Source organism: Leptodactylus fuscus, assembly GCF_031893055.1.
Source record: "Leptodactylus fuscus isolate aLepFus1 chromosome 5 unlocalized genomic scaffold, aLepFus1.hap2 SUPER_5_unloc_1, whole genome shotgun sequence".
Lineage (NCBI taxonomy): Eukaryota > Metazoa > Chordata > Amphibia > Anura > Leptodactylidae > Leptodactylus > Leptodactylus fuscus.
In genome coordinates, this window is record NW_027439806.1 from 71566 (window position 1) to 96497 (window position 24932).

The following is a 24932-nucleotide window of genomic DNA, read 5'->3' on the forward strand; positions in this document are numbered from 1 at the left end:
GGTGGACGTAGCTGCTATCATGGAGGGACCGGTGGATGTAGCTGCTATCATGGAGGGGCCGGTGGATGTAGCTGGTATCATGGAGGGGCCGGTGGATGTAGCTGCTAGCATGGAGGGGCCGGTGGATGTAGCTGCTATCATGGAGGGGCCGGTGGATGTAGCTGCTATCATGGAGGGGCCGGTGGATGTAGCTGGTATCATGGAGGGGCCGGTGGATGTAGCTGGTATCATGGAGGGGCCGGTGGATGTAGCTGCTATCATGGAGGGGCCGGTGGATGTAGCTGCTATCATGGAGGGGCCGGTGAATGTAGCTACTATCATGGAGGGGCCAGTGGATGTAGCTGCTATCATGGAGGGGCCGGTGGATGTAGCTGGTATCATGGAGGGGTCGGTGGATGTAGCTGCTATCATGGAGGGGCCGGTGGATGTAGTTGCTATCATGGAGGGGCCGGTGGATGTAGCAGCTATCATGGAGGGGCCGGTGGATGTAGCTGCTATCATGGAGGGGCCGGTGGATGTAGCTGGTATCATGGAGGGGCCAGTGGATGTAGCTGCTATCATGGAGGGGCCGGTGAATGTAGCTGCTATCATGGAGGGGCCGGTGGATGTAGCTGGTATCATGGAGGGGCCGGTGGATGTAGCTGCTATCATGGAGGGGCCGGTGGATGTAGCTGCTATCATGGAGGGGCCGGTGAATGTAGCTACTATCATGGAGGGGCCAGTGAATGTAGCTGGTATCATGGAGGGGCCGGTGGATGTAGCTACTATCATGGAGGGGCCAGTGGATGTAGCTGGTATCATGGAGGGGCCGGTGGATGTAGCTACTATCATGGAGGGGCCGGTGGATGTAGTTGCTATCATGGAGGGGCCAGTGGATGTAGCTGCTATCATGGAGGGGCCGGTGGATGTAGCTCTATCATGGAGGGGCCGGTGGATGTAGTTGCTATCATGGAGGGGCCGGTGGATGTAGTTGCTATCATGGAGGGGCCAGTGGATGTAGCTGCTATTATGGAGGGGCCGGTGGATGTAGCTGCTATTATGGAGGGGCCGGTGAATGTAGCTGGTATCATGGAGGGGCCGGTGGATGTAGTTGCTATCATAGAGAGGCCGGTGGATGTAGCTACTATCCGGGAGGGGCCGGTGGATGTAGCTGCTATCATGGAGGGGCCAGTGGATGTAGCTACTATCATGGAGGGGCTGGTGGATGTAGCTGCTATCATGGAGGGGCCGGTGGATGTAGCTACTATCATGGAGGGGCCGGTGGATGTAGCTGCTATCATGGAGGGGCCGGTGAATGTAGCTGCTATCATGGAGGGGCCGGTGGATGTACCTACTATCATGGAGGAGCCGGTGGATGTAGCTACTATCATGGAGGGGCTGGTGGATGTAGTTGGTATCATGGAGGGGCCGGTGGATGTAGCTGCTATCATGGAGGGGCCGGTGAATGTAGCTGCTATCATGGAGGGGTCGGTGGATGTAGCTGCTATCATGGAGGGGCTGGTGGATGTAGCTGCTATCATGGAGGGGCCGGTGGATGTAGCTGCTATCATGGAGGGGCCGGTGGATGTAGCTACTATCATGGAGGGGCCGGTGGATGTAGCTGCTATCATGGAGGGGCTGGTGGATGTAGCTGCTATCATGGAGGGGCCGGTGGATGTAGCTGCTATCATGGAGGGGCCGGTGGATGTAGCTACTATCATGGAGGGGCCGGTGGATGTAGCTGCTATCATGGAGGGTTCGGTGGATGTAGCTGCTATCATGGAGGGGCTGGTGGATGTAGCTGATATCATGGAGGGGCCGGTGGATGTAGCTGGTATCATGGAGGGGCCGGTGGATGTAGCTGGTATCATGGAGGGGCCGTTGGATGTAGCTGCTATCATGGAGGGGCCGGTGGATGTAGCTGCTATTATGGAGGGGCCGGTGGATGTAGCTCTATCATGGAGGGGCCGGTGGATGTAGCTGCTATCATGGAGGGGCCGGTGGATGTAGCTGCTATCGTGGAGGGGCCGGTGGATGTAGCTGATATCGTGGAGGGGCCGGTGGATGTAGCTACTATCGTGGAGGGGCCGGTGGATGTAGCTGCTATTGTGGAGGGGCCGGTGGATTTAGCTGCTATCATGGAGGGGTCGGTGGATGTAGCTGCTATCATGGAGGGGCCGGTGGATGTAGCTGCTATCATGGAGGGGACAGTGGATGTAGCTGCTATCATGGAGGGGCCGGTGGATGTAGCTGGTATCATGGAGGGGACAGTGGATGTAGCTGCTATCATGGAGGGGACAGTGGATGTAGCTGCTATCATGGAGGGGACAGTGGATGTAGCTGGTATCATGGAGGGGACAGTGGATGTAGCTGGTATCATGGAGGGGCCGGTGGATGTAGCTGGTGTCATGGAGGGGCCGGTGGATGTAGTTGCTATCATGGAGGGGCCGGTGGATGTAGCTGGTATCATGGAGGGGCCGGTGAATGTAGCTGCTATCATGGAGGGGCCGGTTGATGTAGCTGCTATCATGGAGGGGCCGGTGGGTGTAGCTGCTATCATGGAGGGGCCAGTGGATGTACCTACTATCAGAATAATATGATGATTTTGTAGAGTTGGATATATTGTAGACCTTCATGAGGATGGTTGTCTACAGGGGGAGTCTACAGGAGGTGGTTTATCAGTGGCGATCTAAAAAGGGTGCTCTTCCAGTGGCAGTGTACATGGGGTGGTCTTCAGGGGATGGTCTATCAGTGGTGGTCTAAAGGCGGTGCTCTACCAGTGGCAGTCTACAGGCGGTGCTCTTCCAGTGGCAGTCTACAGGGGTTGGTCTATCAGTGGTGGTCTACAGGGGGTGGTCTACCAGTGGCAGTCTACAGTGGGTGGTCTTCAGGGGATGGTCTATCAGTGGTGGTCTACAGGGGGTGGTCTACCAGTGGCAGTCTACAGGGGTTGGTCTATCAGTGGTGGTCTACAGGGGGTGGTCTACCAGTGGCAGTCTACAGTGGGTGGTCTTCCGGGGATTGTCTATCAGTGGTGATCTACAGGGGGTGGTCTACCAGTGGCAGTCTACAGGGGGTCGTCTACCAGTGGCAGTCTACAGGGGGTGGTCTTCAGGATATGGTCTATCAGTGGTGGTCTAAAGGTGGTGCTCTACCAGTGGCTTTATATTGGCATCACACATGTATAGAAGGAGTCATCTTGGTTCTTTTGTGTGGTCCGTGCCCCTCTGCCCCTGGATTGATATGTTGGATCTCAGTTGCTTGTTACCATGAGATAGAAGCCACTAGAAATGTTGTCAGCCGCTTCTCTCCTCCTCTATCTGACAGCTCATCTAGGGAATCCTTCACTCCTGCTCCTCATCTACCAGGTGAGATGTTTAGAATGGCCACAGACCCCATCACCCCCCAACCCTTCCCAATGGAAGACAGATCAGTGACTGCCCCCGTGCTGCCTTGTACCACATATAGGGCTGTATCCAGCTCCGTCTCGGGGTGTGCCTAGTCAGCAGATTCTGAGAGATGGGGGGAGTTCCCAGTAATATTCACAGGATATTTCTATCCAGCGTCTCCGCCATAGACACGCCTGTGATAAGACTATCGGTACATACACATGTGGCTAATGTGGAACCGTAATGGGGTCACACCCTCACCCCAGAGCCCAATATCAGCAGAAAATCACCCAAAGGCATCTTATACATCAGGACATCATCGAAACACAGCAAGAAATACGAGGAATGAGAAGTCTGGGGGGGGTCAGAAGAGATGTCATATAGCAAGTGGTAGAGGGGCCACAGAATACCGCCAAACTGTCCACAACATGTACAGAGAGAATATAACACAGAACCAACAATAATATACATATATACTCACTGACAGTGCAATCCATAGTAACCACTCTTATAGTATACAGTATATCCACTCTTACAGTATACAGTATATAGTGTGACCTCTCTTACAGTATACAGTATATAGTGTGACCGCTCTTACAGTATACAGTATATAGTGTGACCGCTCTTACAGTATACAGTATATAGTGTGACCTCTCTTACAGTATACAGTATATAGTGTGACCGCTCTTACAGTATACAGTATATAGTGTGACCGCTCTTACAGTATACAGTATATAGTGTGACCGCTCTTACAGTATACAGTATATAGTGTGACCGCTCTTACAGTATACAGTATATAGTGTGACCGCTCTTACAGTATACAGTATATAGTGTGACCTCTCTTACAGTATACAGTATATAGTGTGACCGCTCTTACAGTATACAGTATATAGTGTGACCGCTCTTACAGTATACAGTATATAGTGTGACCGCTCTTACAGTATACAGTATATAGTGTGACCGCTCTTACAGTATACAGTATATAGTGTGACCGCTCTTACAGTATACAGTATATAGTGTGATCTCTCTTACAGTATACAGTATATAGTGTGACCGCTCTTACAGTATACAGTATATAGTGTGACCGCTCTTACAGTATACAGTATATAGTGTGACCGCTCTTACAGTATACAGTATATAGTGTGACCTCTCTTACAGTATACAGTATATAGTGTGGCCTCTCTTACAGTATACAGTATATAGTGTGACCGCTCTTACAGTATACAGTATATAGTGTGACCGCTCTTACAGTATACAGTATATAGTGTGACCTCTCTTACAGTATACAGTATATAGTGTGACCTCTCTTACAGTATACAGTATATAGTGTGACCTCTCTTACAGTATACAGTATATAGTGTGACCGCTCTTACAGTATACAGTATATAGTGTGACCTCTCTTACAGTATATAGTGTGGTTTGGGGCATAACAGTCCGTGGAGTCTCATCTTCCTCTTAGTTGGTGACTGCTATATGGGGAGGTGGGGGTGGGGGTGGGGCGGGTGTTTTGGGATAAATATAACAGTCCGTGGAGTCTCATCTTCCTCTGGTTTGGTGACAGCTGGACACGTATTGGGTAGCGATCTCCACAGTGGCCTCTTCTTCTCCCAGTAGGATGTAGAGTTTCTTCTTCTCCCGGTCTGGGATGTGGGCAGAGAGTCTTTGGTAGTAGACGGCCCTCACAGCTGAGTATTTGGTGCAGTGTAGCAGGAAGTGGGTCTGGTCTTCTAGGACCCCCTGGTCACAGTGCTGGCACAGTCTCTTCTCCCGTGGCTTGTACGTCTGTCTGTATCGCCCCGTCTCTATCTCTAGGTTGTGGGCGCTCAGTCTGTACCGGCTCAGGGTCTGTCTGTGCTTGGGGTGGCGTATTCTCTCCAGGTAGGTGGCCATGGTGTAGTCCCTTTGTAGGGATTGGTACACGGTGAGTTTCTTGGAGTTATTTATTGCGCTTCTCCATTCCTCGATGTACCGCTCTCTGTCTCTCTCAATGACTCCTTTTATTTGAGCCTTGTTCAGGGCATGTTGGGGGTTTTGGCTTGGCAGATGGCTGTTGTTTGGTTGGGGGGTATTAGTTTTTCTCGGGGCTCTGTGGCTCAGCCAGGCTTGGTGGTGGTAAGAGCCAGGACTGCTGCCCTGTATGTGTGTCCAGAATGATAGCGCCCTCTTCTGCATGGTGAGCCATAGGGGGAGTCTGCCTAGCTCTGCCCTGCAGGCCATGTTGGAGGTGTTGCGATGGACATGGAGCAGGTATTTGCAGAACTCCAGGTGGAAGTTCTCTGTTGGGCTGGAATCCCACTGTGACTGGTCTGGGTAGGTGGCTGGGCCCCAAACCTCACTGCCATAGAGAAGGATCGGGGAGATGACTGCGTCAAATATCTTCATCCAGACCCTCACCGGTGGTTTGAGGTGGTACAGTTGTCTTCTGATGGCGTAGAAGGTTCTGCAGGCTTTTGCTTTCAGGGTTTCTATTGCTGCTTTGAAGCTTCCTGATTGGCTGAGCTCCAGCCCCAGGTAGGTGTAGCTGTTGGTTTTCTCCAGTGTGGAGCCGTTCAGTGTGAATTGTGAGGTGGTGGAGGCTTTATTGTGGCCCTTCTTCTGGAATACCATGATTTTGGTCTTCTTCTGGTTGATGGGTAGGGCCCATGTGGTGCTGAATTTTTCCAGCACTGACAGGCTTTCTTGGAGGTCTTTCTCGGTGGGGGCCAGGAGTAGGAGGTCGTCGGCGTATAGCAGGAACTTCACCTCTCGATTGTTCAGGGTGAGGCCTGGGGTTGGTGAGGCCTCCAGGGCTGTAGCCAGTTCATTGATATAGATGTTGAAGAGCGTTGGGCTCAGGCTACAGCCTTGTCTGACCCCTCGGGCCTGTTGGAAGTATGCTGTCCTTTTCCCATTCACCTTCACACTGCACTGGTTTCCGGTGTAGGAGCTCTTGATGACGTCGTACGTTCTTCCTCCTATTCCACTCTCTAGGAGTTTTAGAAGTAGGCCTGGGTGCCATACTGAGTCAAACGCCTTCTTAAAGTCCACGAAGCAGGCGAATATCTTGCCTCTTCTGGTGTTGTGGACGTGCGTCTTGATGAGGCTGTGCAGGGTGTAGATATGGTCGGTGGTGCGGTGGTTTGGCATGAACCCTGCTTGGCTCTTGCTGAGGACCCCGTGTTGTGTGAGGAAGGTGAGGATTCTGTTATTGATGATGCTGTTGAACAGTTTCCCTAGCGTGCTGCTGACGCAGATCCCTCTGTAGTTGTTGGGGTCATATTGGTCCCCATTCTTGTAGATGGGGGTTATGAGCCCTTTGTTCCAGTCTTCGGGGAAGTGTCCAGCATTGAGCACGAGGGTGAATAGCTTTGCCAGTGCCGCGTGTATTGCTGGAGAGCTGTATTTGATCATCTCTGGTAGGATGCCGTCAGGGCCACTGGCCTTTTTGCCTTTCAGCAGGGCAATTCTTTCCTGTATATCCTTTATGGTGATTGGCGAGTCCAGAGGGTTCTGGAAGTCTTTGATGACTTTCTCCATGTCCCTCAGTTTGGTGATTATCTGTTGCTGTTCTGGAGTTAGTTCTTCTTCCGGGATGTTTTTGTAGAGACCTCTGAAGTAGTTGAGCCAGATATTGCCATTTTGGATGTGGAGAGAGTTTTTCTTGAGCTTTGTGCCCATGTGGTGCCAGGTCTCCCAGAATGAGCTGTCCTGGAGGGAGTCCTCTAGTTGCTGTATTTTGTGGGAGAGGTCCCTCTGTTTCTTCTCTCTGAGGGTGCCCTTGTATTGCTTGCATAGATTGTTGTAGGCTTCCCTCACCTCCTTGTTGTTGGGGTCCCTGTGTTTTTGGTTGGAGGCTCTTCTTAGGGTATGGCGTAGTGCTCTGCAGTCGCTGTCGAACCATTTGTGGGACTGTTTGTTAGTCGGTCTCTTGGGCTTTGTCTGTCTCAGGCCTGCTAGTTCTGCTGTGGTGTAGATATATATACTGTATATCACACACTATATAGATATGTATATCACACACTGTGCGTATATATATACTGGGCAGTGGCACAACATTGTATTAGTATATAACACTGTGTATATACTGGGTAGTGGGCTGGGGGTCTTGTTGTATGTGTCGCTCTGTGAAGAGACGAATAAAGTTTGTTGTTTCTGCTTCAGAATTTCTTGATGTGCCGACCATGACCAAGAGATGGCGACACTGAGAGCTGACGTAAGCGGTGGCGGTGGCAGAACACGTGTGTGGGGGTGGTATATATATATATATGTATCTTACACACAGGACAGTATATATATCTATATACAGCGCTCTGTCATCTCGCCGCTCTCCACCAATCAGGTGACTGCTTTCATTTTCCTTGCCCAGGTGACATCTGGTTGCCATGGAGATTTCAGGCGCCTCGTCCTCCATTACATGTTATGGTGTTGGGGCACATTGGTGTTGCTGAATCCACCTGCTGTATACTCAGACAGTACCAGCTACTTGTGTATATATATATCAGCCCCATATGTAGACATGTTCCCCCGCCCCGCTCTGAGGTCGCGACCCCAGCCCCTATATACATATATACATGGCGGCTCCACTCACCTCGCTCCTCGCTCTCCTCCGATGTCTAAATACAGGTAAAGCAAAGTCCACCCCGAGCGGCTGCGACACGTCCCGGACCTCAGTGTGTTGTGTAAGTGAAGTTACGCCAAAGACTTGTGGCAGAGCGGACGCCTCGTGTCTGGTAAACATGTGATGTCACAGCGTCGGCCCCCCCTAGTCAGCGGCCTGTTGTCTGCAGCCTCCTGGCGCCACCGCTCAGGGTCACTCACCTGGACACAGGGCGCCAATCAGCACCAGGGGGCGCCCACACCGCTACACTACCATGTGCCAGGGTGCCCAAACCTCATCGCTACCCCCGATACCTGCCGTCAGTAACAGCCACTATCACCAACTAATGGGGTCTGTGTAATATGGCGGCATTATATGTCAGGACCAGGGGGCGGGGCTGTGACTACCTCTCAGACATGATATATACAGGGGGCGGGGCTGTGACAACCTCTCAGACATGATATATACAGGGGGCGGGGCTGTGACTACCTCTCAGACATGATATATACAGGGGACAGGGCTGTGACTACCTCTCAGACATGATATATACAGGGGACGGGGCTGTGACAACCTCTCAGACATGGTATATACAGGGGACGGGGCTGTGACTACCTCTCAGATATGATATATACAGGGGGCGGGGCTGTGACTACCTCTCAGATATGATATATACAGGGGGCGGAGCTGTGACAACCTCTCAGACATGATATATACAGGGGACGGGGCTGTGACAACCTCTCAGACATGGTATATACAGGGGCGGGGCTGTGACTACCTCTCAGACATGGTATATACAGGGGGCGGGGCTGTGACTACCTCTCAGACATGCTATATACAGGGGGCGGAGCTGTGACTACCTCTCAGACATGATATATACAGGGGGCGGGGCTGTGACAACCTCTCAGACATGATATATACAGGGGGCGGAGCTGTGACAACCTCTCAGACATGATATATACAGGGGGCGGGGCTGTGACAACCTCTCAGACATGATATATACAGGGGGCGGGGCTGTGACTACCTCTCAGATATGATATATACAGGGGGCGGGGCTGTGACTACCTCTCAGACATGATATATACAGGGGACGGGGCTGTGACTACCTCTCAGACATGATATATACAGGGGGTGGGGCTGTGACTACCTCTCAGATATGATATATACAGGGGGCGGGGCTGTGACTACCTCTCAGACATGATATATACAGGGGGGCGGGGCTGTGACTACCTCTCAGACATGATATATACAGCTGGTTGTCAGTAACAGGGGGCGGGGCTGTGACTACCTCTCAGACATGATATATACAGGGGGCGGGGCTGTGACTACCTCTCAGACATGATATATACAGGGAGCGGGGCTGTGACTACCTCTCAGACATGATATATACAGGGGGCGGGGCTGTGACAACCTCTCAGACATGATATATACAGGGGGCGGGGCTGTGACTACCTCTCAGACATGATATATACAGGCTGGTTGTCAGTAACAGGGGGCGGGGCTGTGACTACCTCTCAGACATGATATATACAGGGGGTGGGGCTGTGACTACCTCTCAGACATGATATATACAGGGGGCGGGGCTGTGACTACCTCTCAGACATGATATATACAGGGGGCGGGGCTGTGACAACCTCTCAGACATGATATATACAGGGGGCGGGGCTGTGACTACCTCTCAGACATGATATATACAGGGGGCGGGGCTGTGACTACCTCTCAGACATGATATATACAGAGGGCGGGGCTGTGACTACCTCTCACACATGATATGTACAGGGGGCGGGGCTGTGACTACCTCTCAGACATGATATATACAGGGGGCGGGGCTGTGACAACCTCTCAGACATGATATATACAGGGGGCGGGGCTGTGACTACCTCTCAGACATGATATATACAGGGGGCGGGGCTGTGACTACCTCTCAGACATGATATATACAGGGGCGGGGCTGTGACTACCTGTCAGACATGATATATACAGGGGGCGGGGCTGTGACTACCTCTCAGACATGATATATACAGCTGGTTGTCAGTAACAGGGGGCGGGGCTGTGACTACCTCTCACACATGGTATATACAGGTTGGTTGTCAGTAACAGGGGGCGGGGCTTGTACTACCTCTCAGACATGATATATACAGCTGGTTGTCAGTAACAGGGGGCGGAGCTGTGACTACCTCTCAGACATGATATATACAGGGGGCGGGGCTGTGACTACCTCTCAGACATGATATATACAGCTGGTTGTCAGTAACAGGGGGTGGGGCTGTGATAACCTCTCAGACATGATATATACAGGGGCGGGGCTGTGACTACCTCTCACACATGGTATATACAGGTTGGTTGTCAGTAACAGGGGGCGGGGCTTGTACTACCTCTCAGACATGATATATACAGGTTGGTTGTCAGTAACAGGGGGCGGGGCTTGTACTACCTCTCAGACATGATATATACAGGGGGCGGGGCTGTGACTACCTCTCAGACATGATATATACAGGTTGGTTGTCAGTAACAGGGGGCGGGGCTGTGACTACCTGTCAGACATGATATATACAGGGGGCGGGGCTGTGACTACCTCTCAGACATGATATATACAGCTGGTTGTCAGTAACAGGGGGCGGGGCTGTGACTACCTCTCACACATGGTATATACAGGTTGGTTGTCAGTAACAGGGGGCGGGGCTTGTACTACCTCTCAGACATGATATATACAGCTGGTTGTCAGTAACAGGGGGCGGAGCTGTGACTACCTCTCAGACATGATATATACAGGGGGCGGGGCTGTGACTACCTCTCAGACATGATATATACAGCTGGTTGTCAGTAACAGGGGGTGGGGCTGTGATAACCTCTCAGACATGATATATACAGGGGCGGGGCTGTGACTACCTCTCACACATGGTATATACAGGTTGGTTGTCAGTAACAGGGGGCGGGGCTTGTACTACCTCTCAGACATGATATATACAGGTTGGTTGTCAGTAACAGGGGGCGGGGCTTGTACTACCTCTCAGACATGATATATACAGGGGGCGGGGCTGTGACTACCTCTCAGACATGATATATACAGACTGGTTGTCAGTAACAGGGGGCGGGGCTGTGACTACCTCTCAGACATGATATATACAGGTTGGTTGTCAGTAACAGGGGGCGGGGCTGTGACTACCTCTCAGACATGATATATACAGGGGGCGGGGCTGTGACTACCTCTCAGACATGGTATATACAGCTGGTTGTCAGTAACAGGGGGCGGGGCTGTGACTACCTCTCAGACATGATATATACAGGTTGGTTGTCAGTAACAGGGGGCGGGGCTGTGACTACCTCTCAGACATGATATATACAGGGGGCGGGGCTGTGACTACCTCTCAGACATGATATATACAGGGAGCGGGGCTGTGACTACCTCTCAGACATGATATATACAGGGGGCGGGGCCGTGACTACCTCTCAGACATGATATATACAGGGAGCGGGGCTGTGACTACCTCTCAGACATGATATATACAGGGGGCGGGGCTGTGACTACCTCTCAGACATGATATATACAGGGGGCGGGGCTGTGACAACCTCTCAGACATGATATATACAGGGGGCGGGGCTGTGACTACCTCTCAGACATGATATATACAGGCTGGTTGTCAGTAACAGGGGGCGGGGCTGTGACTACCTCTCAGACATGATATATACAGGGGGTGGGGCTGTGACTACCTCTCAGACATGATATATACAGGGGGCGGGGCTGTGACTACCTCTCAGACATGATATATACAGGGAGCGGGGCTGTGACTACCTCTCAGACATGATATATACAGGGGGCGGGGCTGTGACTACCTCTCAGACATGATATATACAGGGGGTGGGGCTGTGACTACCTCTCAGACATGATATATACAGGGGGCGGGGCTGTGACTACCTCTCAGACATGATATATACAGGGAGCGGGGCTGTGACTACCTCTCAGACATGATATATACAGGGGGCGGGGCTGTGACTACCTCTCAGACATGATATATACAGGGGGTGGGGCTGTGACTACCTCTCAGACATGATATATACAGGGGGCGGGGCTGTGACTACCTCTCAGACATGATATATACAGGGGGCGGGGCTGTGACTACCTCTCAGACATGATATATACAGAGGGCGGGGCTGTGACTACCTCTCAGACATGATATATACAGGGGGCGGGGCTGTGACTACCTCTCAGACATGATATATACAGGGGCGGGGCTGTGACTACCTGTCAGACATGATATATACAGGGGGCGGGGCTGTGACTACCTCTCAGACATGATATATACAGCTGGTTGTCAGTAACAGGGGGCGGGGCTGTGACTACCTCTCAGACATGATATACAGGGGCAGGGCTGTGACTACCTCTCACACATGGTATATACAGGTTGGTTGTCAGTAACAGGGGGCGGGGCTTGTACTACCTCTCAGACATGATATATACAGGTTGGTTGTCAGTAACAGGGGGCGGGGCTTGTACTACCTCTCAGACATGATATATACAGGGGGCGGGGCTGTGACTACCTCTCAGACATGATATATACAGGGGGCGGGGCTGTGACTACCTCTCAGACATGGTATATACAGCTGGTTGTCAGTAACAGGGGGCGGGGCTGTGACTACCTCTCAGACATGATATATACAGGTTGGTTGTCAGTAACAGGGGGCGGGGCTGTGACTACCTCTCAGACATGATATATACAGGGGGCGGGGCTGTGACTACCTCTCAGACATGATATATACAGGGGGCGGGGCTGTGACTACCTCTCAGACATGGTATATACAGCTGGTTGTCAGTAACAGGGGGCGGGGCTGTGACTACCTCTCAGACATGATATATACAGCTGGTTGTCAGTAACAGGGGGCGGGGCTGTGACTACCTCTCAGACATGATATATACAGGGGGCGGGGCTGTGACTACCTCTCAGACATGGTATATACAGCTGGTTGTCAGTAACAGGGGGCGGGGCTGTGACTACCTCTCAGACATGATATATACAGGTTGGTTGTCAGTAACAGGGGGCGGAGCTGTGACTACCTCTCAGACATGATATATACAGGTTGGTTGTCAGTAACAGGGGGCGGGGCTGTGACTACCTCTCAGACATGATATATACAGGGGGCGGGGCTGTGACTACCTCTCAGACATGATATATACAGGGGGCGGGGCTGTGACTACCTCTCAGACATGATATATACAGGGGGCGGGGCTTGTACTACCTCTCAGACATGATATATACAGGTTGGTTGTCAGTAACGGGGCGGGGCTGTGACTACCTCTCAGACATGATATATACAGCTGGTTGTCAGAGCTCGTACATTAGGTGACAGGACACATTCAGCCTCACACTTGGATTTTCTTGTCCTTTTATTCCATCTCCAGGTTAGATCTTATAGATGATGAGATAAGTATAAGGGATGTTTCCCTTTAAGAGAGATATAGTCAGTCCTTGAGTCGCCCCCTTGTGTCCAATTGTAGCTGACCATCATTTCTGTTCATGGGAAAGCTGAGTGACAACCCCAGACCTATAAAGGCCGCTGATCTGAATGCTACTCAGCTTTCCCAGGAGCAGAGATAAGTAGAGGCTGGATATTCTGGGTTCTAGGACAGCTGGACTCAGGGTCCGGGCAGGGGTCTTACGGACACTTCCGCTCCACACACTGCTTCCCTCCTTCCTCATATTCCTGCTTTGATATCCACATCTGCTGGAACGTTCCCTACAAGAAGACAGGAGGAGGTTTATCATCCAGCTTCTGGGCAGTGGCACATTGTAACAAACCCTCAGAATGGAGACACAGATCTCACCAGGGAGGCCAGGATAGATCCCCCGATCCAGGAGCTGAAGCGCCGCTCAATGGAACTGTTACTGGCGATGAGCTTCAGGCGCATGCTCTGCGGGAGAAGAGCAAAATAAGACACAACAGGACCAGTCCACAGTCTGGTGCCTCTCCTGGGCCTTTGTCTATACATACATATATCTCTGGAGCCTCTCCTGGGCCTTCCACCCCCGTCCAGAGATCTCTGGTGCCTCTCCTGGGCCTTCCACCCCCGTCCAGAGATCTCTGGTGCCTCTCCTGGGCCTTCCACCCCCGTCCAGAGATCTCTGGTGCCTCTCCTGGGCCTTCCACCCCCGTCCAGAGATCTCTGGTTCCTCTCCTGCCCCCTCCACCCCTATCTTTAGATCTCTGGAGCCTCTCCTGCCTCCTCCATCCCTGTCTATAGATCTCTGGAGCCTCTCCTGGGCCTTCCACCTGTGTCTATAGATCTCTGGAGCCTCTCCTGCCTCCTCCATCCCTGTCTATAGATCTCTGGAGCCTCTCCTGGGCCCTCCACCCGCATCTATAGATCTCTGGAGCCTCTCCTGGGCATTCCACCTGTGTCTATAGATCTCTGGTGCCTCTCCTGCCCCCTCCACCCCTATCTTTAGATCTCTGGAGCCTCTCCTGGGCCTTCCACCTGTGTCTATAGATCTCTGGTACCTCTCCTGCCCCCTCCACCCCTATCTATAGATCTCTGGTGCCTCTCTTGGGCTTTCCACCTGTGTCTATAGATCTCTGGAGCCTCTCCTGCCTCCTCCATCCCTGTCTTTAGATCTCTGGAGCCCCTCCTGGGCCTTCCACCTGTGTCTATAGATCTCTGGTGCCTCTCCTGCCCCCTCCACCCCTATCTTTAGATCTCTGGAGCCTCTCCTGGGCTTTCTACTTGTATCTATAGATCTCTGGTGCCTCTCTTGGGCCTTCCACCTGTGTCTATAGATCTCTGGAGCCTCTCCTGCCTCCTCCATCCCTGTCTTTAGATCTCTGGAGCCCCTCCTGGGCCTTCCACCTGTGTCTATAGATCTCTGGTGCCTCTCCTGCCCCCTCCACCCCTATCTTTAGATCTCTGGAGCCTCTCCTGGGCTTTCTACTTGTATCTATAGATCTCTGGTGCCTCTCTTGGGCCTTCCACCTGTGTCTATAGATCTCTGGAGCCTCTCCTGCCTCCTCCATCCCTGTCTTTAGATCTCTGGAGCCCCTCCTGGGCCTGTCAAGAGCATCTATAGATCTCTGGTGCCTCTCCTGGGCCCTCCACCATGAGTCTTTAGATCTCTGGAACTTCTAGGAAACACAATCACGAGGTGGATATGGAGAAACTGCTGGTCTTACCGGTGGGGTCTTCTGAGACAGCTCACGATTCAGTCGGTCATTGAAGCCCTGGAGTAGTGTATTTCCCCCAGTGACAATGACACTTCCGTACAGACCCTGTGAGGATAACATGGTGGGGGGAAGGGGTGTATTTAATATGCTTATGTACAGAGTGAAAACCATATCTTTGCAATTTGTAGTGAGTTGTCATGAGAAAGTCGGATACTTACAGGTCGGATGTCAATATCACACATGCCAATACTACTGGTGACCACATGTCCAACCCCCAGCATCGTGTTTCCAGAGAGACCCTATAAGAGAATACAAGTCTGTATTACATGTGTGATATTACACAGGGGGAGGAGCAGAGTCTGTATTACATGTGTGATATTACACAGGGGGAGGAGCAGAGTCTGTATTACATGTGTGATATTACACAGGGAGGAGCAGAGTCTGTATTACATGTGTGATATTACACAGGGGGAGGAGCAGAGTCTGTATTACATGTGTGATATTACACAGGGAGGAGCAGAGTCTGTATTACATGTGTGATATTACACAGGGGAGGAGCAGAGTCTGTATTACATGTGTGATATTACACAGGGGGAGGAGCAGAGTCTGTATTACATGTGTGATATTACACAGGGGGAGGAGCAGAGTCTGTATTACATGTGTGATATTACACGGGGGGAGGAGCAGAGTCTGTATTACATGTGTGATATTACACGGGGGGAGGAGCAGAGTCTGTATTACATGTGTGATATTACACGGGGGGAGGAGCAGAGTCTGTATTACATGTGTGATATTACACAGAGAGGAGGAGCAGAGTCTGTATTACATGTGTGATATCACACAGGGGGAGGAGCAGAGTCTGTATTACATGTGTGATATTACACAGGGGGAGGAGCAGAGTCTGTATTACATGTGTGATATCACACAGGGGGAGGAGCAGAGTCTGTATTACATGTGTGATATTACACAGGGGGAGGAGCAGAGTCTGTATTACATGTGTGATATTACACGGGGGGAGGAGCAGAGTCTGTATTACATGTGTGATATTACACAGGGGGAGGAGCAGAGTCTGTATTACATGTGTGATATTACACATGGGAGGAGGAGCAGAGTCTGTATTACATGTGTGATATTACACAGGGGGGAGGAGCAGAGTCTGTATTACATGTGTGATATCACACAGGGGGAGGAGCAGAGTCTGTATTACATGTGTGATATTACACAGGGGGAGGAGCAGAGTCTGTATTACATGTGTGATATTACACAGGGGGAGGAGCAGAGTCTGTATTACATGTGTGATATTACACAGAGAGGAGGAGCAGAGTCTGTATTACATGTGTGATATCACACAGGGGGAGGAGCAGAGTCTGTATTACATGTGTGATATTACACGGGGGGAGGAGCAGAGTCTGTATTACATGTGTGATATTACACAAGGAGGAGCAGAGTCTGTATTACATGTGTGATATTACACATGGGAGGAGGAGCAGAGTCTGTATTACATGTGTGATATTACACAGGGGGGAGGAGCAGAGTCTGTATTACATGTGTGATATCACACAGGGGGAGGAGCAGAGTCTGTATTACATGTGTGATATTACACAGAGAGGAGAAGCAGAGTCTGTATTACATGTGTGATATTACACCGGGGAGGAGCAGAGTCTGTATTACATGTGTGATATTACACAGGGGGAGGAGCAGAGTCTGTATTACATGTGTGATATTACACAGGGGTGTAGGAGCAGAGTCTGTATTACATGTGTGATATTACACAGGGAGGAGGAGCAGAGTCTGTATTACATGTGTGATATTACACATGGGAGGAGGAGCAGAGTCTGTATTACATGTGTGATATTACACAGGGGGGAGGAGCAGAGTCTGTATTACATGTGTGATATCACACAGGGGGAGGAGCAGAGTCTGTATTACATGTGTGATATTACACAGAGGGAGGAGCAGAGTCTGTATTACATGTGTGATATTACACAGGGGAGGAGGAGCAGAGTCTGTATTACATGTGTGATATTACACAGGGGAGGAGCAGAGTCTGTATTACATGTGTGATATTACACAGGGGAGGAGCAGAGTCTGTATTACATGTGTGATATTACACAGGGGAGGAGCAGAGTCTGTATTACATGTGTGATATTACACAGGGGGAAGAGCAGAGTCTGTATTACATGTGTGATATTACACAGGGGTGTAGGAGCAGAGTCTGTATTACATGTGTGATATTACACATGGGAGGAGGAGCAGAGTCTGTATTACATGTGTGATATTACACAGGGGGGAGGAGCAGAGTCTGTATTACATGTGTGATATCACACAGGGGGAGGAGCAGAGTCTGTATTACATGTGTGATATTACACAGAGGGAGGAGCAGAGTCTGTATTACATGTGTGATATTACACAGGGGAGGAGGAGCAGAGTCTGTATTACATGTGTGATATTACACAGGGGAGGAGCAGAGTCTGTATTACATGTGTGATATTACACAGGGGAGGAGCAGAGTCTGTATTACATGTGTGATATTACACAGGGGAGGAGCAGAGTCTGTATTACATGTGTGATATTACACAGGGGGAGGAGCAGAGTCTGTATTACATGTGTGATATTACACAGGGAGGAGGAGCAGAGTCTGTATTACATGTGTGATATTACACATGGGAGGAGGAGCAGAGTCTGTATTACATGTGTGATATTACACAGGGGGGAGGAGCAGAGTCTGTATTACATGTGTGATATCACACAGGGGGAGGAGCAGAGTCTGTATTACATGTGTGATATTACACAGAGGGAGGAGCAGAGTCTGTATTACATGTGTGATATTACACAGGGGAGGAGGAGCAGAGTCTGTATTACATGTGTGATATTACACAGGGGAGGAGCAGAGTCTGTATTACATGTGTGATATCACACAGGGGGAGGAGCAGAGTCTGTATTACATGTGTGATATTACACAGAGGGAGGAGCAGAGTCTGTATTACATGTGTGATATTACACAGGGGGGAGGAGCAGAGTCTGTATTACATGTGTGATATTACACAGGGGGAGGAGCAGAGTCTGTATTACATGTGTGATATTACACAGGGGGAGGAGCAGAGTCTGTATTACATGTGTGATATTACACAGAGAGGAGGAGCAGAGTCTGTATTACATGTGTGATATCACACAGGGGGAGGAGCAGAGTCTGTATTACATGTGTGATATTACACGGGGGGAGGAGCAGAGTCTGTATTACATGTGTGATATTACACAAGGAGGAGCAGAGTCTGTATTACATGTGTGATATTACACATGGGAGGAGGAGCAGAGTCTGTATTACATGTGTGATATTACACAGGGGGGAGGAGCAGAGTCTGTATTACATGTGTGATATCACACAGGGGGAGGAGCAGAGTCTGTATTACATGTGTGATATTACACAGAGAGGAGAAGCAGAGTCTGTATTACATGTGTGATATTACACCGGGGAGGAGCAGAGTCTGTATTACATGTGTGATATTACACAGGGGGAGGAGCAGAGTCTGTATTACATGTGTGATATTACACAGGGGTGTAGGAGCAGAGTCTGTATTACATGTGTGATATTACACAGGGAGGAGGAGCAGAGTCTGTATTACATGTGTGATATTACACATGGGAGGAGGAGCAGAGTCTGTATTACATGTGTGATATTACACAGGGGGGAGGAGCAGAGTCTGTATTACATGTGTGATATCACACAGGGGGAGGAGCAGAGTCTGTATTACATGTGTGATATTACACAGAGGGAGGAGCAGAGTCTGTATTACATGTGTGATATTACACAGGGGAGGAGGAGCAGAGTCTGTATTACATGTGTGATATTACACAGGGGAGGAGCAGAGTCTGTATTACATGTGTGATATTACACAGGGGAGGAGCAGAGTCTGTATTACATGTGTGATATTACACAGGGGAGGAGCAGAGTCTGTATTACATGTGTGATATTACACAGGGGGAGGAGCAGAGTCTGTATTACATGTGTGATATTACACAGGGGTGTAGGAGCAGAGTCTGTATTACATGTGTGATATTACACAGGGAGGAGGAGCAGAGTCTGTATTACATGTGTGATATTACACATGGGAGGAGGAGCAGAGTCTGTATTACATGTGTGATATTACACAGGGGGGAGGAGCAGAGTCTGTATTACATGTGTGATATCACACAGGGGGAGGAGCAGAGTCTGTATTACATGTGTGATATTACACAGAGGGAGGAGCAGAGTCTGTATTACATGTGTGATATTACACAGGGGAGGAGGAGCAGAGTCTGTATTACATGTGTGATATTACACAGGGGAGGAGCAGAGTCTGTATTACATGTGTGATATTACACAGGGGAGGAGCAGAGTCTGTATTACATGTGTGATATTACACAGGGGAGGAGGAGCAGAGTCTGTATTACATGTGTGATATTACACAGGGGAGGAGGAGCAGAGTCTGTATTACATGTGTGATATTACACAGGGGAGGAGGAGCAGAGTCTGTATTACATGTGTGATATTACACAGGGGAGGAGGAGCAGAGTCTGTATTACATGTGTGATATTACACAGGGGAGGAGCAGAGTCTGTATTACATGTGTGATATTACACAGGGGGAGGAGCAGAGTCTGTATTACATGTGTGATATTACACAGGGGGAGGAGTAGAGTCTGTATTACATGTGTGATATTACACAGGGAGGAGGAGGAGCAGAGTCTGTATTACATGTGTGATATTACACAGGGGGAGGAGCAGAGTCTGTATTACATGTGTGATATCACATAGGGGAAGGAGCAGAGTCTGTATTACATGTGTGATATTACACAGGGGAGGAGGAGCAGAGACTGTATTACATGTGTGATATTACACAGGGAGAGCAGAGTCTGTATTACATGTGTGATATTACACAGGAGGAGCAGAGTCTGTATTGCATGTGTGATATTACACAGGTGGAGGAGCAGAGTCTATATTACATGTGTGATATTACACAGGGGGGAGGAGCAGAGTCTGTATTATATGTGTGATATTACACAGGGGGAGGAGAAGAGCCTGTATTACATGTGTGATATTACTATTACACGGGGGGAGGAGCAGAGTCTGTATTACATGGGTGATATTACACAGGGGGAGAAACAGAGTCTGTATTACATGTGTGATATTACACAGGGGGAGGAGGAGCAGACTCAGTATTACATGTGTGATATTACATGGGGCGGAGCAGAGTCCTTATTAAATGTGTGATATTACACAAGGAGGAGCAGAGTCTGTATTACATGTGTAATATTACACAGGGGGAGGAGCAGAGTCTGTATTACATGTGTGATATTACATGGGGCGGAGCAGAGTCTTTATTAAATGTGTGATATTACACTGGAGAAGAGGAGCAGAGTCTATATTACATGTGTGATATTACACAGGGGGGAGCAGAGTCTGTATTATATGTGTGATATTACACAAGGAGGAGCAGAGTCTGTATTACATGTGTGATATTACACAGGGGAAGGAGGAGTAGAGTCTGTATTACATGTGTGATATTACACGGGGGGGAGGAGCAGATTCTGTATTACATGTGTGATATTACACGGGGGGAGGAGCAGAGTCTGTATTATATGTGTGATATTACACAAGGAGGAGCAGAGTCTGTATTACATGTGTGATATTACACTGGAGGAGGAGCAGAGTCCTTATTACATGTGTGATATTACACTGGAGAGGAGGAGCAGAGTCTGTATTACATGTGTGATATTACACGGGGGGAGGAGCAGAGTCTGTATTACATGTGTGATATTACAGAGGAGGAGGAGCAGAGTCTGTATTACATGTGTGATATTACACATGGGAGGAGGAGCAGAGTCTGTATTATATGTGTGATATTACACAAGGAGGAGCAGAGTCTGTATTATATGTGTGATATTACACAGGGGGAGGAGCAGAGTCTGTATTACATGTGTGATATTACACAGGGGAGGAGCAGAGTCTGTATTATATGTGTGATATTACACGGGGGGAGGAGCAGAGTCTGTATTACATGTGTGATATTACACAGGGGAGGAGGAGCAGAGTCTGTATTACATGTGTGATATTACACAGGGGAGGAGCAGAGTCTGTATTACATGTGTGATATTACATAAGGAGGAGCAGAGTCTGTATTACATGTGTGATATTACATAAGGAGGAGCAGAGTCTGTATTACATGTGTGATATCTAAAGATATATTCACAGACCTTTACATTGGACGGGTCAAAGAGTCCCTCTGGGATCCGCAGTCTCTCTGCTCCATAGTCCGTGTTGTAGCCATTGGGCATCTCATAATGGACTGTTGGCATCTGAGCAGCCACTCTGCAGAGAGAGTTGTAGTCAGACTGTATCATCCCCAGTATGTAATATACAGTTAGTACATATGGATATAGGTGAGCTTACTGTTCATCATAAGGAGAATCAGAGACCTGAAGGACTGAAGCCTGGAAATCCTGAATCACCTCCTGAGGGTCAACAACAACACATGTAGTACACAACTACTACCCTAAGCATCCCACACAATACTGCATCATATACACAAATACTACCACTCTCATCATCCAACATAACTGCTACAACAACTACCCTCATCACCCTCTGACTCCTTCTCCTCATGTAACACAAGTAGCTGTGCTTCATACAAGCAGACTCACACACACACTCAGATACAATCGCACACTGATATATAGTCACACACTACACTGACTATACTATATTACACACTCACATACACTCAGACACAGTCACACACTCAGATACAATCGCACACTGATATATAGTCACACACAACACTGACTATACTATATTACACACTCACATACAGTCAGACACAGTCACACACTCAGATACAATCGCACACTGATATATAGTCACACACAACACTGACTATACTATATTACACACTCACATACAGTCAGACACAGTCACACACTCAGATACAATCGCACACTGATATATAGTCACACTACACTGACTATACTATATTACACACTCACATACAGTCAGACACAGCCACACACTGATATATAGTCACACACTCAGATACAATCACACACGTGTACACACTATCAGCGACACTCACGTTACTCATGTAGTTTTGCCAGGACTTGGTGACAGTCGGCAGTTTCTCCTTCTTCCTCCAGTTTGGGGGGGATCCTTCCCGCACGGGTTCCTGAGCACAGAGAGGACACGGGTCAGAGTGTCGGCCATGTCTGGTACTTTACAACAGTCACCACAACCAGACTACAAAGATGCAAGGTTCATACAACTCTGCCCCATGAGTGTCCCTTTCATGGGGTGCACCGCGGCTGAATATTGGTAGGGCGAGGGGTGTTCTAGGTCCTATGTGAATAGGGTCACTCTTTGCTCTCAGTATAGAGGACACCCCCTTAATATGTGATGTCTCTGGCTCTAGATGTGGGGTTATACTTGGCACCTTCACACTTACTCTGTATGTATACATGTATACAGTGACTGCGCCCCCTCCTGGCTGCCTGCTGATTACCTTTGAGGCGATCATGTAGGGCGGGACGATTTCTACTCCCATCTCCTGGAATAACTCCCTGCACTGCATAGTGATGAAATCTCCGGCCAGGGGCGACTTCACGATACCTGCCATAGGACAAAGGCTCCAAGTTACTGGGGTGAGAAGTGGTACACGCCCAGTATGGGGGATCAGGAGGTCACTCACCTTGCTGGAGAACATACCCATCATGCACCGGGAGGGCGGTGGTGTGTGTGGCTCCGCTATCTAATACTAAGCCTGTGGATCTGCCGTTAGCAAAGCTGCAGCGAACAAGGGGTTAAGGAAAACACAAAAACCTGCAGGACATCACCCCCAAGTATTCGGATCCCAAACCATCACCCCCGAGACGCCGTCCCTCAGACCATCACCCCCAAGTATTCGGATCCCAAACCATCACCCCCGAGACGTCGTCCCTCAGACCATCACCCCCGAGACGTCGTCCCTCAGACCATCACCCCCGAGACGTCGTCCCTCAGACCATCACCCCCGAGACGTCGTCCCTCAGACCATCACCCCCGAGACGTCGTCCCTCAGACCATCACCCCCGAGACGTCGTCCCTCAGACCATCACCCCCGAGACGTCGTCCCTCAGACCATCACCCCCGAGACGTCGTCCCTCAGACCATCACCCCCGAGACGTCGTCCCTCAGGCCATCACCCCCGAGACGTCGTCCCTCAGACCATCACCCCCGAGACGTCGTCCCTCAGACCATCACCCCCGAGACGTCGTCCCTCAGACCATCACCCCAGAGACGTCGTCCCTCAGACCATCACCCCCGAGATGTCGTCCCTCAGACCATCACCCCCGAGACGTCGTCCCTCAGACCATCAGCTCCGAGACGTTGTCCCTTAGACCATCACCTCCGAGACGTCATCCCTCAGACCATCACCCCCGAGACGTCGTCCCTCAGACCATCACCCCCGAGACGTCGTCCCTCAGACCATCACCCCCGAGACGTCATCCCTCAGACCATCACCCCCGAGACGTCGTCCCTCAGACCATCACCCCCGAGACGTCGTCCCTCAGACCATCACCCCCGAGACGTCATCCCTCAGACCATCACCCCTGAGATGTTGTCCCTCAGACCATCACCCCCGAGACGTCGTCCCTCAGACCATCACCCCAGAGACGTTGTCCCTTAGACCATCACCTCCGAGACGTCATCCCTCAGACCATCACCCCCGAGACGTCGTCCCTCAGACCATCACCCCTGAGATGTTGTCCCTCAGACCATCACCCCTGAGATGTTGTCCCTCAGACCATCACCCCCGAGACGTCGTCCCTCAGACCATCACCCCAGAGACGTCGTCCCTCAGACCATCACCCCTGAGATGTTGTCCCTCAGACCATCACCCCCGAGACGTCGTCCCTCAGACCATCACCCCCGAGACGTCATCCCTCAGACCATCACCCCTGAGATGTTGTCCCTCAGACCATCACCCCCGAGACGTCGTCCCTCAGACCATCACCCCAGAGACGTTGTCCCTCAGACCATCACCTCCGAGACGTCATCCCTCAGACCATCAGCTCCGAGACGTCATCCCTCAGACCATCACCCCCGAGACGTCGTCCCTCAGACCATCACCCCAGAGACGTTGTCCCTCAGACCATCAGCTCCGAGACGTCATCCCTCAGACCATCAGCTCCGAGACGTCGTCCCTCAGACCATCACCCCCGAGACGTCATCCCTCAGACCATCACCCCTGAGATGTTGTCCCTCAGACCATCACCCCCGAGACGTCGTCCCTCAGACCATCACCCCAGAGACGTTGTCCCTCAGACCATCACCTCCGAGACGTCATCCCTCAGACCATCACCTCCGAGACGTCGTCCCTCAGACCATCACCCCCGAGACGTCGTCCCTCAGACCATCACCCCCGAGACGTCGTCCCTCAGACCATCACCCCCGAGACGTCATCCCTCAGACCATCACCCCTGAGATGTTGTCCCTCAGACCATCACCCCCGAGACGTCGTCCCTCAGACCATCACCCCCGAGACGTCGTCCCTCAGACCATCACCCCAGAGACGTCGTCCCTCAGACCATCACCCCCGAGACGTCGTCCTTCAGACCATCACCCCCGAGACGTCGTCCCTCAGACCATCACCCCCGAGACGTCGTCCCTCAGACCATCACCCCCGAGATGTCGTCCTTCAGACCATCACCCCCGAGATGTCGTCCCTCAGACCATCACCCCCGAGACGTCGTCCCTCAGACCATCAGCTCCGAGACGTCATCCCTCAGACCATCACCCCCGAGACGTCGTCCCTCAGACCATCACCCCCG

General features: G+C 50.6%; 1 protein-coding gene across 3 annotated transcripts in view; it reads right to left on the bottom strand.

Moving 5' to 3' along the window:
- Positions 1–13324: 13324 nt before the first annotated feature.
- ACTL6B (actin like 6B) overlaps positions 13325–24932 on the bottom strand; it is a 29655-nt gene continuing 18047 nt past the window's right edge. For 2 of the 3 annotated variants that reach the window (XM_075261194.1, XM_075261192.1), the window contains 9 exons: positions 22811–22905; positions 22625–22731; positions 22202–22291; positions 21523–21584; positions 21327–21441; positions 15312–15392; positions 15103–15198; positions 13763–13849; positions 13325–13674 (listed from right to left, as the gene is read on the bottom strand). In XM_075261194.1, coding sequence (XP_075117295.1) covers positions 13594–13674; positions 13763–13849; positions 15103–15198; positions 15312–15392; positions 21327–21441; positions 21523–21584; positions 22202–22291; positions 22625–22731; positions 22811–22905 — 814 coding nt within the window. In that variant the 3' untranslated portion in view covers positions 13325–13593. The remainder of the gene's footprint in view (positions 13675–13762; positions 13850–15102; positions 15199–15311; positions 15393–21326; positions 21442–21522; positions 21585–22201; positions 22292–22624; positions 22732–22810; positions 22906–24932) is intronic. The other variant, XM_075261193.1, reaches the window with a different exon arrangement.